The sequence below is a fragment of the Passer domesticus genome, chromosome 1, assembly GCF_036417665.1.
Source record: "Passer domesticus isolate bPasDom1 chromosome 1, bPasDom1.hap1, whole genome shotgun sequence".
NCBI classification, from domain to species: domain Eukaryota; kingdom Metazoa; phylum Chordata; class Aves; order Passeriformes; family Passeridae; genus Passer; species Passer domesticus.
The window spans coordinates 19,821,835-19,839,589 of NC_087474.1; the positions used below are offsets into that span (position 1 = coordinate 19,821,835).

Genomic DNA, 17,755 nt, shown 5'->3' on the forward strand with positions numbered 1-17,755 from the left:
GCCTATGGGCTGTTCTTATGCAAGAGTGTGACACTCTAGGTGGGATGGCCCTATGCCTCCCAAAACCACTGCTCTGGGTATGTGTAAGACCTGATTTTGCCATCATGCTATGTGATACTCTCCCTGTTTTTTTCACCAGGTGACATGAGGTCCTTGTGTACATTATTGGGTTTCTTACTGCAAACCCAGGATAGTATTATGACCAGGATTATAACTGTGCTTTATTTATTTGTTTGCAGGATGTGGAGTAAATTTCACCGGCCCTGAAGGTCTTATTGTCTCTCCAAACTACCCTAGTCAGTATGATAACAACCTGAACTGCAATTATATTATTGATCAGGGACCACAGTCACTGGTGATCCTAGAATTTGAGACTTTTAACTTGGAAGGTAACTTTTTCTTCATAATTTCAGCATTATGAAGTGTAATTTCTTACTTGAAAACATACAAGTCTTCTATCATTGAAAATCACTGATGATGCAAGTTGCTGGCCCATTCAGAAAATCTTTTACAGATGAACCTTTATAGTTGTCAGGGTCAGGTTTTGAGTCACTGAAGCCTTTCAGAAGAATGAAGAGAGATTTCACCTGTTGAATATCTTGCAGCAATGATTTTGGGAATTTACCAGCTTCTTGGAATATAAAAGTGATTGTGGCTAATCTGGGTCTTTGTTCCTGCCTTTTTGTTTGTTTCTTTGTTTGTCATTGAGTCTTAGAGTCTTTTTCATCTTAGACCCGCTGTTTTGCTTTTCAGTTCATCTGTTTCTTAACTGATAAAATAGATATAAATATACTCAGATGTTTTACAAGGATGTAAGAACACACAAATATGAAATTAGGTGAAAGACTACAGCAATGGGAAATGCATAAAAGTGATTACCCTGTATATACCAGTAACAAAAGTCCCTCTTGTGATTATCAAATTTGGCAGCATTCAGCCAAGAAATAACAAGTTTAGTATCCTGATCACTTTGGTGTGAATCATAAAGCTTTCTCAACCTTGATAAGATCATTTTTTTGTGTGTGGATATGCCATGATAATACAGAGGAACCAGTACATCCAAACTACTTGAGTGGCATCACATGAGGCCATCTTAATCTGGTTCCCTTGAAGTCACCAGTCAAACAGATATTGAGTAATTTGATACTAAGTTGGGTTGTGTGATTTGCATTTTTCTTCAAACCCAACAATAAAGACAAAAAACAGTATTCTTTTCTTTTCTTTTTAAGTTTCCAGACTGTTTTGAATTCAAAAGTATTCTGGTTCAGACTTAATTTAGATCTGAGATAAAAATTTGTTTCGACTATGATTTTATCTGAAATATTTTTTTCATGCCCTAATACAAACCACCGCTTGAAGAATTTTTTAAATTAAAATATAAACCACAGTAATTATGTAATTTCTTCACATAGAAGACATTGTTATTCAGCAAACACACTAAACATTAGGTTGAATCAGATGGTGCCAATTTTGAGAACTCTTTGAGTACATTTACTAATCTGCATTCTGTCTGTGCATTCAGTTAATTTATAAATGGATCCAAGCTTTTATTCTCAAGAAAATTGAAGCAAAGAGATAAGTGACACAGACATAATAATAAACATAGATATAAATAAATACTAAAAATGTTCTGTTTCTTGCAGGGCAATTTGTTCCTTTATTTTTATAGACTTCCTTAGGCTACACTGACTAAAAGCCCTTAGTCACATGAAAGAACTGTGGATATAATCTAATGGACATCTGGGTAGCAAAGAGGAAGTATGACACTCTCCAGTAGTTGGTTACTAATATTTTTCACAAAAGCTTAAAATACAACCCTGCAGTAAAGAAAAATCACCTGGGTTTAATTTGTAAAGATTGAAGCCACCATCTTGAAAACTATCATTGCAGAAATGAAAAATTACTCAGCAGTCACGCTGAATATATTTAGCACATTATCTAACATTAAGGGTTTCTAGTGTGAGCTCCATTAGTTCTTTTGCAAAGGCAAGACAATGTTTGGCAGCATCTGTTAAAAACATTTCTAGCTATTCCATATGCAAGGAAACATTGCACCTACTTAGATTGTTGCTGAGAGTGGCCTTTAAAATTTTAACCATGCTGTTACAGATGTTCTAGATTGGGTTTTAAAGGCTAATTAATGTAATGCATGTCTAATTAATGTAATTTATTAACTATTTGACCTCTCAAAAATATATTTTTTTTCCTATAGTTTTTAGGTAAAGAAATGAAATATTTAAAATAATGCCTGTAAAGCATGCATATCTCATTGGCTTGAGATTGAGATATCTTCTCCAGAAAATTAGAAGGCAGAAGTTAATAGTCTATAGTGCAGTGACACAGTGCTAAAAAATGGAATGACTTAAGGGGTTAGTCACAGATCTCTGCTTCTGAAAACATAATAGTAGTTATGATGGGAAGCCTCTTCTGATTGTAAAGAGTGACTGAGGCTGGTAACCCACACCAGTGATACAGTGTCAGTATCTGGAACATGACACACATGAACATGACACACATGCACTAAGTATTAAGTATGTATTTAGCACTAAATATAGCAACAAGCAGAGCAAGAGAGAACTTGGGGAAACTGCATTTGTTGATGTTGTGATCAAAATTTAATCTAAACTGTCTGCTTCTTGGTAGGTAGAACAATTTTTATCTCACTTTGAGCCCCTGAAAATATCTAATTTAGACATTCACCCAGATTTATCTTCTAGTGGTGGAGACAAACTCAGAACCAACGATATTGTGCAGATGGAGTGAATTACTTTCTGGAAACCTTTCTCACTCTTTTTACCTATTGACTATTGCAGGAAGCCATAAACAATGGCTTACATAAGATACTTGAGATCTGGGCAGGAAAACATAGGCAGAATTAACCCCGTGGATGGAGTTTGGCTTAGCTTCTGTGGTTTCCTCGTGGTGTTCAGGATGTTTATTCCTGTGCCAAATTGAATATGGTCATAGAACCTCTCTTTTGATTTGCCAGTTTCAGGAAGTTGCATAAGCTGCCATTTGCTTCTTATACTACTAGTTGCATTGTTGTGTTTGGTTATTTTATAAAGAACCTAACAAATAAGAGTGAGTTTGTTATCCTAGCCCAGGTTCTGCAGTGATAATTGTCTTCAACATGCCCTCCCTCCTAAAAGGAGGGAGGGCATATTGAAGACACTTATCACTGCAGAAGATTAAAAGTCTACAAAAATCACGTTAGAATTAGTAGAAAACCCTTATTTGTCTTTATTGTTGAACTTAGTGTCTAAGAAGTAATTAATCACATTCAATTTCTTGTCCATTAGATTTATTCAGTTGAACATCCTGACAAATTCTCTTTTAGGACAGTAATGTATTATTAGCTATTAAGTGGATGTAATATTCTTCAAGTGTGAGTATAATGCACAATAAAGTCAGAGACCCAAATAATGGGAAAATAGGGAAAATGGATGTAGGCTTGCTGCAGTATCTGCTTTTAGAATTCTGTAATATTTATACTCTGTCCATATAAGACAACTGCTTTGTTTATACCACGTTGATCTAAAATGTTTTAATAACTTGTTTATTTCTCCTTTTTAAAAAAACATGTCTGCAATTTTGCAATCTGGGGTAGGGTCACAGCTTTGTTTTGGAGTCTGCTCTATCTGCTTTTTCAACTGTTACTAGGCAATGCAGAAAATAGACAAGTTTAGCAATAGATTATTTTGAAATAGAATATATATGAGAAAGAATTTTACTTCCTTGCTTTCAAAACAATATCTTGTGCTACAGAGCTAGTTGATATATTACACAGTGATATGTTTCATGGTAATGCTTCTACTTTAGTAATTCCTAATTGTATTGCCATTTATATCAGAATCTGCTATTGTGAAAAAAGACCCATTATTTTAACTTTAAACAAAAAGACAGGTTTTGCCTCAATACTAAATGAAACAGAATCTATAGCTAAAGACAGAGAGTTAGAAAGAGGACATTGATATTAGTGATCAGATAGTCAGGGGCCCAGATTTGGTCAAGGTTTTTGTGCCAGCATCATATCAAACAAATGATTTTATGGACAATAATGAGACTGGACAGAAATTTCTTCAAAATGGAAAGGAGACAACCCAAAGGCATATTTCAAAATGTAGTGTAAGGACAACTGAAGCTCTTATCATGTGAACTTTGGGTCAATGTATCAATGCTGAATGGTGTCAAGAGATGATAAATAGAGTGCAGATAGATAACAAAGGGCCTTGAAAGCAAATGCAGGCAGCAATTCAAAGAACCAGGGATATGTTCATAATGTCAGGGCAAATAAATGATCTCTCCAGAAGTACTTGGAAGAAATATTGTCAAGGCTAGAGGAATGAATGGTACAGTGGAAGGATGGGAAAAAGTTTATCTTAAAGATAGTAACTGGAAAATTATGGGGTCACCAACAGAGAGAGAGCAGTTGCATCTGTCCTCACAAATGAGATTATACAGAGCCAATGTGGAGATAAGGAGGGCAAGACAGAAGATATCTCACTGAATCCTCATGGATGAATCAGAACAGAGGATACAGTAATACCATAAGGATGAGCAAATGTTCTTAGTAGACAAAGTTTTATGAAGAAAAACAGTGCTGATTCTGTGGAAAGTGCCTGTCAGCTCAAAGAGGATGTTGCTCTGACATCTGGCTAAGAACAGATCTCTGGAGACTCATGAAAGCAATTTCATTGTAGTGTAAAGGACAGAAACTGGTCTAGAAAAGATCTAAGATTATATGATTAGAGGAAATAAAACCACAGAGAAGAATTGTGGATGATGTGCTGTGTAGAGACTGAAAGTATGATATGAGGAGAATCTGAATCTGGGGAATGTTTACAGAATAATTCATTTAGATTGGTGAGAAATTAAGAAAAGGATAAACAAGAGAATGAGGTACAGGACAGAGATCAAACAATGACTAGTCTTGCCAGAATTTATGAGTCATAAATCATATTGGCCCAAACAATAAGGATTCAAAACTAGAAATTAAGACTTTTTTTCACAATCTTTTGTCAACCATCTTATTTTTTTTCCAATGCAGCATTGCAAATAAACTTGTGAAAAATATTAGGGACCTTGGCTTTGCTGAGAAATTAGTTTCACTTCATGCCTTTCTCTGGAATTTTCAGAAAATTACCTAGGTTGCTTTCTTAAATCTTTCCCATCTTGAAAATACTCATCTCAATTTCTTTTTGTTTTATTTGAATTTTAAGATTTATTATTTTTTAAAATTTTATCATATTATCAAATATTCCAAAACAGTATAGGAAATGAAGAATGTTTTTAATCAATTATTTTATTAACAGTGTAATCAGCTATCTGATGTGACTGATTGTTATCAACTTAGTTACTTTTACTAGAGTCAGACAAGCACCATGCTATACTGACATAATTGCAAAGCATGTTAGCATACATTGTCTTCATTGAGACAGAAGGAATTTTTAAAATTAAACCTCCAGAGATGATCTAAAATACACCTGACTGCTGAGGTCATTCTGTTGTTCTCATGAAACAGAACTATCACTCCACTCCTACTTGTCATCCTATTCAATACGAGTTATCTTGTTTCCTGCAACAGTTGGAAGCAGCTTGTTTTGACTGGACAATCTGCAGGAATAAATCTGCTACAACAGTAGGCTCAGTGTCTCTCCTGTTAAATTTAGGTAATTCCCCATTCATCCTCTGCAGTCACTAAACATGATAACAAACATGTGACAACCCAGCTTCCCATAAGTTTATACATTATGAAAAAGACAAAGAAAACATCAAGTTATCCTTTAGGTACAACAACAAATGAAACTTTTTTTCCAGCAGGCAAAAACTGTGTGCTGTGTTTTTCACTGACAGCATTAATTCAGTTTTCTTGCAAAACCCACATGGCTCTCTTCTTGCTCCCACCATATATCCCTTGGTGGTGCCAGCCTCGGTACCCACAACCTCTGCCCCTGCTTATGGCTCCCAGCTGGGCAGGGAGGTGGGGACATGGCCCTGAGCTCGAGGGTGCTGGTGGCTGGTGCTTGGTAGGTCTCTCACAGCCCTGAAAGTGTAGCTTGTCCTTTGGGAGCATTCCTGTGGCACTCACACTCAGCTACCGACCTTTTGGTTACCTCAGTATAAGAAAGACTTTAGGCTATTAGAGAGCTTCTAAAGGAGAGCTATGAAAATAGTCAAGGGTCTGGAAGGGGAAGCCACATGAGGAGTGGCTGAGGTCATTTGGTCTGCTCAGCCTGGGGGAGACTGAGGGGAGACCTCACTGCAGTTACAGCTTCATCATGGGGGCAAGCAGAGGGGCAGGCACTGATCTCTGCAGTGCACAGTGACAGGAAACAAGGGAATGGTCTGAGGTTGTGTCAGGGGATGTTTAGGCTGGATATTAGGAAAAGGTTCTTCCCCCAGAGGGTGGTTGGACACTGGCTGCCTAGGGAAGTAGTCACAGCACCAAGCCTGATCAAAAAGTGTTTGGACAATGCTCTCAGGCAAGTGGTGTTACTCTTGGAGATGATGCTGTGCAGGACCAGGAGGTGGACTTGGTGATCTGGGTGGGCCCCTTTCAACTCAGCATTTTCTGTTACTCTAATGAAAACTAATATGAAACTAATATGACTTTCATATTTTTGAGACCTTTCACCTTAGTCAAATCTGTTTGCAAACAGTGAGGTGACTAGAAACTCCTGCAGGTAGTCAGAAAAAAACGGCTCATTCCTCCAGAAACCTGATTGCAAATGAGAAGCTTAAAACAGTGGGAAAAATAATGGAACTCCCTATTTCTGTGTTCCTTTTTTTCCCACTCAGCCTAATATCCACACTGATTTTTCCCCCCAAAACAGATTGATTTAGAAATCACTGCAAGATCAAATTTCCTTTTGACTTTTCCTTGAGCCAAGCTGAAGACCCTGAGTTTAGGTACTCCAAAGTTTGTGGAAAATCAGGAAGAAATAAGTCAGCTCTGAAACTTGCTGGTGTATGGACTACTTTTTGATTTTTCAAAAATCTCACTCAAAATGGTTTAAAATTCCCTGCACTGAATGAATTAGGAGAAAGTAATTCCAAGTAGCTAGTTGCCTCTAACAAAAGGTGCATTGCTTCTATCTGCAGAGGACATCCATGCTTTTGCTGGGTCTTCTTACCTCTTCATAGATAGTGTTCACTCAACTGTGAATTCCCAGAAATTCAAGGGGTCTGGAGCTTTTTCCAGATCATAGGATGTGTCGAATGAGACAAATCTGATGTGTTACATACAAGGGCTCTTTGCCTTTTTCTGCCACAGTTTTACTGCATGTTAAAAATTAACCTTTGCTTCCTCAGCAAGAAAAGGAAATCCTGAGATCCCTGGAATGGAAAGTAATATAAAATTTAATTATTCTCCTGGATTAGGTCTATATAGTTGTTTCTCAGTAAATCACATGTAAAATATGCTGCTAACATTTCTGCACTCTATGTCCATGCAGCCCCAGCACTCCTGACCAGAATTTGTCTTTATGATGGAGTGAGCATCTTCAGTGGGAAGAGCACGGCCGCACGTCCCCTCGTCACCCTCTGTGGCAATGAGCTCCCTGCCCCAGTCAGCGTCTTTGGACCCATGCTGCTCAACTTTTACACTGACTCCCACATTGTGGGCTTTGGATTCCAGGCCAGATACAGAGCAATTGGTGAGCATACACTGGTCTGTATTTGAGGTGGGAGAAATATTCTGGATAATGGCTCTGTGTAGCAAAGGGGTACCTTATTTTGGGAATACCTCAATGGATGTAGATGGTACATTTTCCCACTGCATTTTCTCAAAACAGTTCTCGGGACCAGGACATGGCACTGTTTGGTGTGAATTAACACCCTGAATGATGTGTTACCTCACAATTATAATATCTAGACTTTCCATGGGACCAAGTCGGGAACTGAAATATTTTCCCTTTCTGTAGAAAAGAAATGCAACCATTTTTGAAAGGTTTTGGCTGGTTGGTTGGTTGGTTGTTGTTTGCATTGTTTAAGGAGAAACGTCACTAGTTTCTTTAGTTAATTAAGTTTTAAAGATTTTATCACTTACAGGAGAATGGTCCAATTCTCAGTTATACTAAAATTACATTACACAATATGGGAAACAGAACAGGTAAACAGACACAGCTATGTGCCTTCAACTGTAGACACTCTTGCAGTGCCAGGAATGAATGTAAATAAAACTTGGGATATACATGTATTTTTATTTTCATAACTATTTCACCAAAGATCTTTTGTCATTCACAAGAGATCTCTTATGTTTTAAAGAGGAAATTTTAATTCAAAAAAGAAATTTCCAACTGAGTTTAGAATTTACATCTACACAAATATCCCAGAAGATCGATTTTATTTGCAAAACAAATTTTAATATTTTCTAGGTTTAACTGGTAGAGACCACTTTTATGTTTAAAAGCATAATTTTCTAACTGCAAAGAAAAGTATGAGTTTAACTTTGGCATTTTCCTTAATGCATTCTTCATGTTCAAAGCCACAGCACAAAAGCATAAAGCTAAATTCTTTATGTGAAATGAATGGTCTGTTACAGATAGGAAAGAGGGACTGGCACTGAGAAATGACAATGTGCAGTTACTCATGGAAAAGACCTTCATAACTCACTCAAGTCAGTTGCTGCTATCTGACTTATGACTTCTGACATTTGAGAGGGATAACTGGAGCTTTATTAGCTTGTTGTTGTATACAAAGCAGATTCTGCCAATTAACATTCCTCTTCCCCATAGTTGCATTGCTTGCTGCAAAAAAATGAAAAAAAGCTCCCCCCTCCTAGTGTAGAATAATGCTTATTCTTTATCTTCCAAACTCCTATCCTTTATCTGCCAGTTCTCCAGGCTGCCAGCCTGAGTCATCAGGGGCTCTGCATCCAGCAGCACCCTGTATGGGACTGTCTTTGTTAAGGTGGTGGCCTGGGCATTGGCATCTTCTTTAAAACATGAAAAACTGTGTGTGGCTCACAGTTCAGAAGCTCAGAAGCTTATCAACAGGATGCAGGGAGACGTGGGGAAACTTTTTTTTTCCTCCTAAATTTAAGATTATAAAATGAAGGCTGAAGCTAACAATGGAGATTAGAGGTTTTGTTCCCTGAAGCACTGAAGCTGGGAACAAACATTAGCCACATCCTGGCCTCATTTGCATCCATGGTGAGAAACCCTGAGAAGCCAAGCAGTGCCTTGAGTTTAGAGTTGCAGAAAGCAAATATTCCATCCTCCATCTCAGCTACCCCACAGTGCTGGTGAGTCCCAGCCCAGGGTGAAGTGGGGAACAGGATTAGTGATACCTGGAGACTCCTCTATGCATTTCTGTGCAGAGCAAACACTACAGCAATGCTCCTGCTCTGACAGGGTGTTGACAGATGATGAAGCTCTGCATATATTTATTCCAGAAATGTCAGAGATAGGGTTATGACTGCAGTTGTGGCTAATTAGAGTTTCCATGGGGTCAGGATCTGGATGAAGGAAGCAAGCTAGAATGAGTGCAGAGATATTCTCACTCCTGCTTCTGCATGAGGCACCCATCCCTGCCTGCTGCTCCCTGGACCTACTGCAGGACATTTGAAATCAGTCTCAGTCTTTTTCTGCACAGTGCCAGTGCCATTTGGTATGGATTAGTAAGAACCTGTTACTGCAATGCTGATTAGTCTTTCACTGCAGAGCACAGCCTGACAATCTCCCATTTAACAGTTCTAGGAATGACAGTGATGCCTAGGAAATTGATGCCTCCAAATTTATCAAGGGTCTTTCTTTCCTTGCATGTAAACTCCTGAAATAAATATGAGAATTAGGGCCAAACTAGTATTCAGAAACTAATCACTCTTTTTTCTGCTTCCTCTACAGCTTGTGGTGGCATTTTCAATGGCTCCGATGGTGTTATCAGCAGTCCAGGCCATTCACATCTTGATTACCACAACAACATGAACTGCTCATACCACATCACAGTTGGAAATGACAAAGTAGTGGTCCTGAAGTACGTAACCCAAGTTCAGTTTGTCAGTAAGGGAACAGGGAGGTCTCTGATTCCAATTAAAGCAGCAATTATTGACAATATTTTCTCTGACTCTCCTTTTCCAAGGTCAAAGCCAAACTGAAATAAGAGATGGTTACTGAAGTCACTTTTTATCAGCCTCAGGCTCCCTTCCATGTTTCTTTTTAACTTGTTAGGAAAAAAAAATCACAATTTTAAGTTCCCACTTTTGTTACCAACAAGACTAAGAAATTGCAAAAATGCAGCTCATGCTTTTTAGTTAAATTCTGTCAGCCTTTGAGAAGTTTATACAAGAAAAATAATAAAACTTTTAGAAGGGTAGTAATAATTTTATAGCCAAAGTAATAATACCCACCCAAAAATAGTGTATTTCTGAATGTATGCTGTCTTGCCTAAGAGAGGGAGATTATTGCCACAAAATCTTGCTACTGAGAAATTAAAAACTAATTCGTTCTTCCATCATGTGATTGTGAATTAGGAGAACATTTCCCAGCTAAGAGGAAGACTCACTGGCCTGCACTCTGCACCTGCATTTTTTAGGCCACTCACGTGCCCAAGGAAATGGCAGCCTGAGCAATTGCAGAAGTGAGAGAGGGTGTGCTTGCACAGGGGAGACCTCCTGCTGCATAGAAAGCTGAGGTGTGCTGAAGGCTTGCCTTGCAAAAGCCCCAGTGGGTGAGGGACCCAGTTTCTTTGAGGCTTGTTGGCTGAAGAGTTTTGCCATGCATTTAATAATTGGTGGGTTTATTCCTGAAGAGACATGTTTGGCCTCACATGTATGTGGCTTTGGCTGCTGCAACTACTTGGACCTTTCCTGAAGCACTAAAACATACATAGCACAGGAAAATAACTGAAAATGTCAAACCTGAGTCTCCAACTGTGTTTTACAGATTCAACAGCTTCCAGCTTGAAACATCTCCCTCCTGCTACAAAGATTATGTGGCCGTGTATGATGGCTCAGACACTCATGCTCCTCTTCTTGGGAAATTCTGTGGCTCGGAATTGCCTCCAAATATTAAGAGCTCCAGTAATAACTTGTTCCTGGTGTTTAGCACTGACTTCTATGGAGCAGACAGGGGATGGAAAGCATCCTTCAGAGAGGCCTTAGGTATGTGTATTATCAGACTCCTAATCTGCTGGTAAGTAATTTCTTTTGGTGAGGAGCAGCTGTGACCTTCCTCTCCAGGGGTGAGTGAAGCAGAAGAATGTTTCTGATTTGTGAAAATTGAGTGAACTAAGCTAAATGCTGGGCTTATGTGATCCCTGCATTCCAGTCTCGTTCTGAACTGATCCCCTTCATTCTTTGCTATCCTTTCCCTGCCTCTCTGAAGGTAAAGGTGTTTCTTGGGTGACTGAAAACCCAGCAGCACCAAAAGACCTCCCTTTTGGCAGAAATACAGCAACACCTTCAAATTCTTATTCTTCTGTAGGCAGGTGTTGGTGGTGTGCTAAAGAGGCTTCCTTTCAATCTATGCTCACTTTCCATTTCCTTTCTGTTTCCCTCACACCTTCTAAAGAACTAGTGTTGAGGTCAGTTAAGATTGTGGTTCCACACCAGGCACCACTGCGCTGATTTCTACTGATTTGTGGGATCATTCTGATTAGCTGGCTATAAAATAAATGGGATCACAGTAAAAAGGCCCTTTGTTTTGATGGATGCAAGAATAAGGGGTAGAGTTTGATTATTACCTTAAAAAAAAATTTAAATTCAGTACTCTACTTTAAAGATCAAAGTTTAAAATGAGATTTTTATCTCCTTATCTGAATTGTTTAGGAATGGTAAGAAACAAATTATTATTACATGCAAATTGATTTCATGTCATCTCTACTACTTTCCTGTATAATTAACTCCATGTCTTTTGTGCTCTAGAAACAAGTAATTGTCTGGTTTGCAAAGCTGGCTCTCAGACAGATCAGAATGAAAGGCCTTTGTGGCAGAACAAACATAGTCTTCTGCTGAGTCACTGAATCCCCTCCCTATCCCTAGCCAGTGACTTTCTCATTTGATAGTCTGAGAAAGTACTTACAGATAAGGAAAATAACTGCTTCTACAGCTTTGCCAAGAAAAATATTCCCACAGAACCTCATAGTTATTACTATTATTAACTCCTCCTTTGCTTCACTCAAAGTAATTGCTACAAGAATGCTTAAGACCTTGTGAATTGTCGTTAAGTCTTGTGAATCTTATTCCAGGTAACTTAATGTTGCTTCACATGCTGCTGTCTTTAAACACTGAAGTATCAGTTGTTATAGATGCCCTGCAGCCTGCATTAGTATTTCCAGGGTGAGATCATCAGGAACTCCCCAAGCTCTTCCTCTTCCTGTTGGCATTTAATCAATTTTTTAGCCACTGACTTTAGATTTATTTGTGCAACTTGCCAGATCTTCTCCTTAAGTACACAACAGCACACAAGCCAAGCTCTTCAAGTGAGCACCATGCCTGATAATTTCCTGGAGTGAGGAGAAGCCTTTTATGAACAAACTTTGACATCTCTTAGATGTTTGGAGGGACATTTCCAGAGGCTCCCAAGAAAAACAAGGTTAAGATGTGGCGTGGGTACCTCAGGAGCTATGAGTAGCAAGTTATAAAAGATGCCCAGGAGGAGGTTTGGGTTGTGTGACAAAGAGCCTGTGGTGGTGAGATGCTTAATGGTAGGTCTTCTCTCTTCATTGTGGGAAGCAAGCCACAGGGACTAAACCACACAGCCATTAGCAAGGATCTTGGCAGTCCCATGATAACACAGAATAGCCAAAAAGGAGAAAAGCATATTACAAAAGGAAAACATGAGTCACATCCTATAAATGTTTCCAGCTTGGCTTGCCTAAAAAACAGAGCCAGGAAAATCTGTGACACATCTTTGTACTATGAGGTCTGAGATTATGGTTCAAATAAAAGAGAATAAAACCATGAAGATCTAAAAGCCTGTTATTCTACATGGTGCTTTAGAGAAGCTCCCTCATGTCTGTTAAAAGATAAAACCCATGTGGTTTTGTAAGAGTAAAAATGCAATCAGATGACAATTCATAATGATAAATCTCTTGAATAAGGAAGATGGTATCTGTAGAGAAACAAGAAACCTCATTCTCTGTTGGATGACAACGAGCACATTATTCTCTAGTTGCCCCAGGGAAACACAACTGGATAATGTAATTATTGCTCTCTGCTTCATGTTGTGAGTGACCCTGATTATCTATTGGAGAGAAACAATGTACTGTTTCTGTTTGTAGTAAACTAAACTATTTCCTTTCCCCACAAGCTCTTCCAATTTCTTTCCTGATCAGGCTTTTTAAGGAATACTGCCTATGTCTAGAATTATCCAGGCACTCAAAGAGTTAAACCCTGACATTTCTGTAGAAAACCTTCCCTGATTTTATTAAAACAATTAGTTTCCATCACCGATCCTGACTCCAACAGAATATTCAACATCCCCCCACTAGACAGAAAAAGAACACTAAAAGAAAGTCTGAAATAGTGGTAATTTGGCCATTTAGCAATGTCATCTTTCTTGTAAAATATCTTTTCTTTCCCTGTGCTATTCCATACACTGTGTAATAAAAAGTGCCCAATTCACAGGCAGCATTCTTTATCATAACTCTACGAGATGGTGTGCTTGAGGCAGGGGAACATATGGCCCTTGTAATGTGGTTTAAAGGGTTTATCTTTTCACTATTTCTGCTGCTAAGTTTGGACACTTATCAGCCTCATTTTTGGAATCACTTGGACATACTCTCAGGCAGAGCTGGAGAGCTGGGCTGACTGGAAGATACCAGCCTGCTCCAAGTGTTAGATTTGTGGAAAGACAGATTTCTCTGACCTTAGTTACCACTGACCTTTTTTCTGCCTTTCTTTTCAGTCTGTAAAATGAGAATTATAACTCTTTTCCACAGTGAGCATGTGGTCCTCCAGACAATCAATCAAAAGGAGGAGAAGATAGAAATCAATATCAGCTTAAGGCATTTGGTTACATGAGATGTCTCTGTAAAGGAAGGAAAGCTAAGATCTCTCCCCAAAGAATGAGATCAGCATGTACTGAGCTTGTGACTTGGCTAAAGATCTCCTGATTATCTCTTAAGCTCTAAGGGAAGATCTGAGTTTTTTAACTGACCCTGGCTGGCAGGGACAGAGCCTGCACATACCTCTGCCATCCCTGCTGTAATAGCATAAATAGCACTTTGGTGACAAATGGAGCTTCTGCCTATTCCCATTCAGTAATGGGGTGACCCTCTCACCTGCATTTGTGATCCCCTGAGCCGTATGATACAAAAGCTAAAAAGACATAAAGATTTGGGGTTTTTTCTTGTTTTAAGGTGTCAGAAATCCCTCTTGGGTGATGTAGCTATGACCTCATTAACAGGAAGTCATTTCTCCTTGAAAGCTCTCAGCTGATGTATCTATAGCTCTATTGTGGCAGTAATGAAAAGTGCCTCTAAACCATCAGAGTGGGATCGAGGGGTCTTTTGAGATGCAGGGCTGCTCACTGAGGCTTTCTAAGGAATTCACATGAATGTATAAGAAGCAAAGTATTGCACATGGTTAGATAAGTGAGTTGAGTCAGAAGGCTCTTCCTGAGCTTTATTCACATAAAACAGGTAGAACTGTGACAGTTGAGACAGTGTAGAAGGTGGGGTGGGGAAGGGGAGGAAGATTGCCTGCTTTTTCTCTACTGCCCTAAATTCTGCTTGACTTTCCCCTCCCTTTTTAATACTATCTTTTGTGAGCATGCAGAAGAAAGCCAAGTTTATGCATTGTGAAAGATGAGCATTGTGTACTGGATAAATGTCATTGTGGTCCCTTGTTTGCATTATTTTAGGGCTTATGAACTCATGGGCCACAATTCCACTGCACAGGCAGAATGAAGCAACAATCTAATGTCACAAAAAGATTATGATTTAAACACAAGATGAAGAAAACCCAATGGATATAGACAGGCAAGAAGAATAGGGCAGCCACAATGAGAACACTAGTGTTGCTGGCTCTAGGGCAGGAGAAATGTCTCCTAAACCTTTGGCAACCATTAGGCTGTTGGAATGTTAATTCCTGAAACACCCCGTCCTCTACATTGTCCTCAGTTTGCTCAGTTTTTCCCTCTAGGATCTCTGCATTCTTTTTATACAAATCATCATTTCTTTTGAATTAATATTAATCATTTTACATGAGAAAAATAATCATAAGCAAGTAGAGTTTAGGAAAAAAATGGCTGGAAAAATCAATCTTCCCTGATATATCAGAAAAGTGCATTCATAGGTAATTTACATAAATAATCTAGTTTGCATGTAATAGAAATAGTTTATAATCTACATGCTTTTCTTCTTGATAAGATGATTTGTAATTTACCTGATAAATCACCCAGAGGCATCTGCCTTCTCTTATTCTATTTGCTGTGTATTGAATTACTTATTTCCTGTGTGGAATTGAATACACTAAAAGCCTGTCACTAACAGGTTTACTGTTATGCTCTTCCCCAATGAAATTACTGTCTACTTTTTTAAAAAAATTGATCCAGTAGAATTTTCAAAGCATTTTTATGCTATTTTATTGTATCAACAAAAAAATAATTGCCTCATTTTGTTGTAGTTCATGTTCTGTCCTGTAAACTGAAACTATGGCTTACTCTGTGTTTGCTTTCTAGGTGCACTTTTTCAGCAGTGTTCAGCATGCACAGTAGTTGCAGAGTATTTTTGGGTTGTTCAGAATTTCTGAAAAAGCCCCCACAATTCTGAATTAATTATATAAAGTGCAAAATATTGTTTTGGATATTCTGTTGCATAGGCCAGGGCTAGGTGTCCTTTTGTGAATCATATTTAACTTCTCATACCACCAGAAATAGTTCATTGCACCGATTTATGTAGTTCATGTTGGTACCTGCTGTAGGTGGCACCAGGCACCTGCACTGATAACAGAATTTACGGCCTGTTATGTGGAAAGCACATAACATTCAGCACAGCTGAATCCTGCCAATTTTTCTTCCTGCACCAAAAAAGAAAAAAAAAAAAAAAAAAAAAAAAAAAGGAAGAAAAAAAAAGAAATCTTAGAAGAATGTGTCCTTGACTGTGGCACGTGAATGTTGTTGTTTTTTCTCATGCCTTTGGAAAAGCAGCAGTGACTTGCAGAGATTTCACATCCCATTTAGGACTGGTTCCCAGGGGTGTATCTCAAGGTATCCAACCTGAACTCAGAACCTGGTGCTGCAGAGGGTTTAGCTGGGAAGTAAATTGTTTGAATGTCACAAATCTTCTGGCAGACATTTCTTTGGGCTTTCAGTTCATTCAATTTTTGCTAAATATATTACCCACTAGTATTACACAGTTCATTACACTGCCATGGATAACTTATGGATAGTTTTATGTATAAAAATAAGTGAATAAATTGTGGCTAATCATATCTTTTCTTGATCTTATTATAGTCTAGGAAAATAAGAACATCTGTGACAAGATCAGAATATATGATCATAAGTCACAATTCCCAGACTGTTTCTAAATGTATTTTGGGTTTCAAATATCCATCAGCTTGAAATCTCACTAAATTTAGAAAGCATTTGTGGTGTTGAAATACATCTCTTTGGTGTCTTTGAAAAGAATACAACTGGTGAGCTAAGGGATATTCTACAAATGTCCCTCAGAAATGTCAGTTAATTAATCACAGGGTCACAGAATGGGTAAGGTTGGAAGGGACTACAGTGGATCATCTGCCTCAACCTCCCTGCTCAAGCAGGGTCATCCCAGAGCACATTGTATAGGATTGCATCCAAACAGTGCTTGACTATCTTCAGTGAAGCAAAAGAAGCAAAAGAAATAGAAAGGGCGTGCGTGTTCAAATTGGACAGATAAGAAGAAAAGCAGACATTAAAATAAGAAATTTTTGTCTGATCTGAAAAATTGAGGGGAAAACTTATTTTCAGACACAATAATTGCATATATTTGTGGTGACTAAATGGCTGAAAGCTGATGGGATATTCAGATTAATGGCACTTCATAAAACTGTGGGTGAACTCTGCTGGCATGAATTGTTTTGACTGAAGTCAATGACTTCTTCAGCTGAAAATCTGTCCTCTGGTGCATACAAAAAGAGTTGAGGAGACATTTCTCATTTGCAAGAGAGATCTGCAAAGGCTTAAGTAGCTGTGGTGCCAAATATGAACACAAATTCATTATTAGTAAGTATTGGAATTAGGCAAGACTGCATGTCAGCCTCTGGTCTCCCAGACAAGCATCAAGGAGATGGATAGGACAGTACATAAATCACAGTTTTGCAGGCTTGGAACAGAGAATGTCTGAACTGTTATATTTGGTATCAGTCCAAAGAACCTTAAGGATACAAATTTCATCTGACTGCATTTGTGAAACCTGGCTAAAGCAGGATGCTGGAGCTTTACAGTCCTCAATGTCATTGCTGGTACCACTGCCGGGCCATCAAGCCAGTCAAAAAGCTTTTCTGCATAAAGGCTAGATAAGGACTCTAAAGGGCCTTGTACTTTCAGAGGCTCTGTGGACAGAGCCTGCAGCCACACAAAATCACAGCATTGGTGCAATGATTGCCAAACATGGGAACAGCCCAGCTTGAGAAGGTTCACCAACCTTCAGTATCAGCATGAGACAAAACAGAATAGTACAATTCCTCACTCCAGCCCTGTCCCTCTGAGCCTTACTGCTCGAAGCCATGATCCAAACAAGGTATGAGCTAATTGTTACAGCCACTCCCATGCACTGGAAATAAGACCCACCAAGAAAGAATAATTAGTCTTAACTGAATTAATCTTTGCTT

At 38.6% G+C, this 17,755-nt stretch overlaps 1 protein-coding gene across 3 annotated transcripts in view; it reads left to right on the forward strand.

Annotated features, from left to right (window-relative positions):
• The window catches only part of CUBN (cubilin), a 143,988-nt gene that overhangs the window by 115,641 nt on the left and 10,592 nt on the right, over positions 1-17,755 (forward strand). For all 3 annotated transcript variants that reach the window (XM_064408815.1, XM_064408805.1, XM_064408824.1), the window contains exons 56-59: positions 240-389; positions 7,455-7,655; positions 9,846-9,975; positions 10,884-11,101. In XM_064408815.1, coding sequence (XP_064264885.1) covers positions 240-389; positions 7,455-7,655; positions 9,846-9,975; positions 10,884-11,101 — 699 coding nt within the window. The remainder of the gene's footprint in view (positions 1-239; positions 390-7,454; positions 7,656-9,845; positions 9,976-10,883; positions 11,102-17,755) is intronic.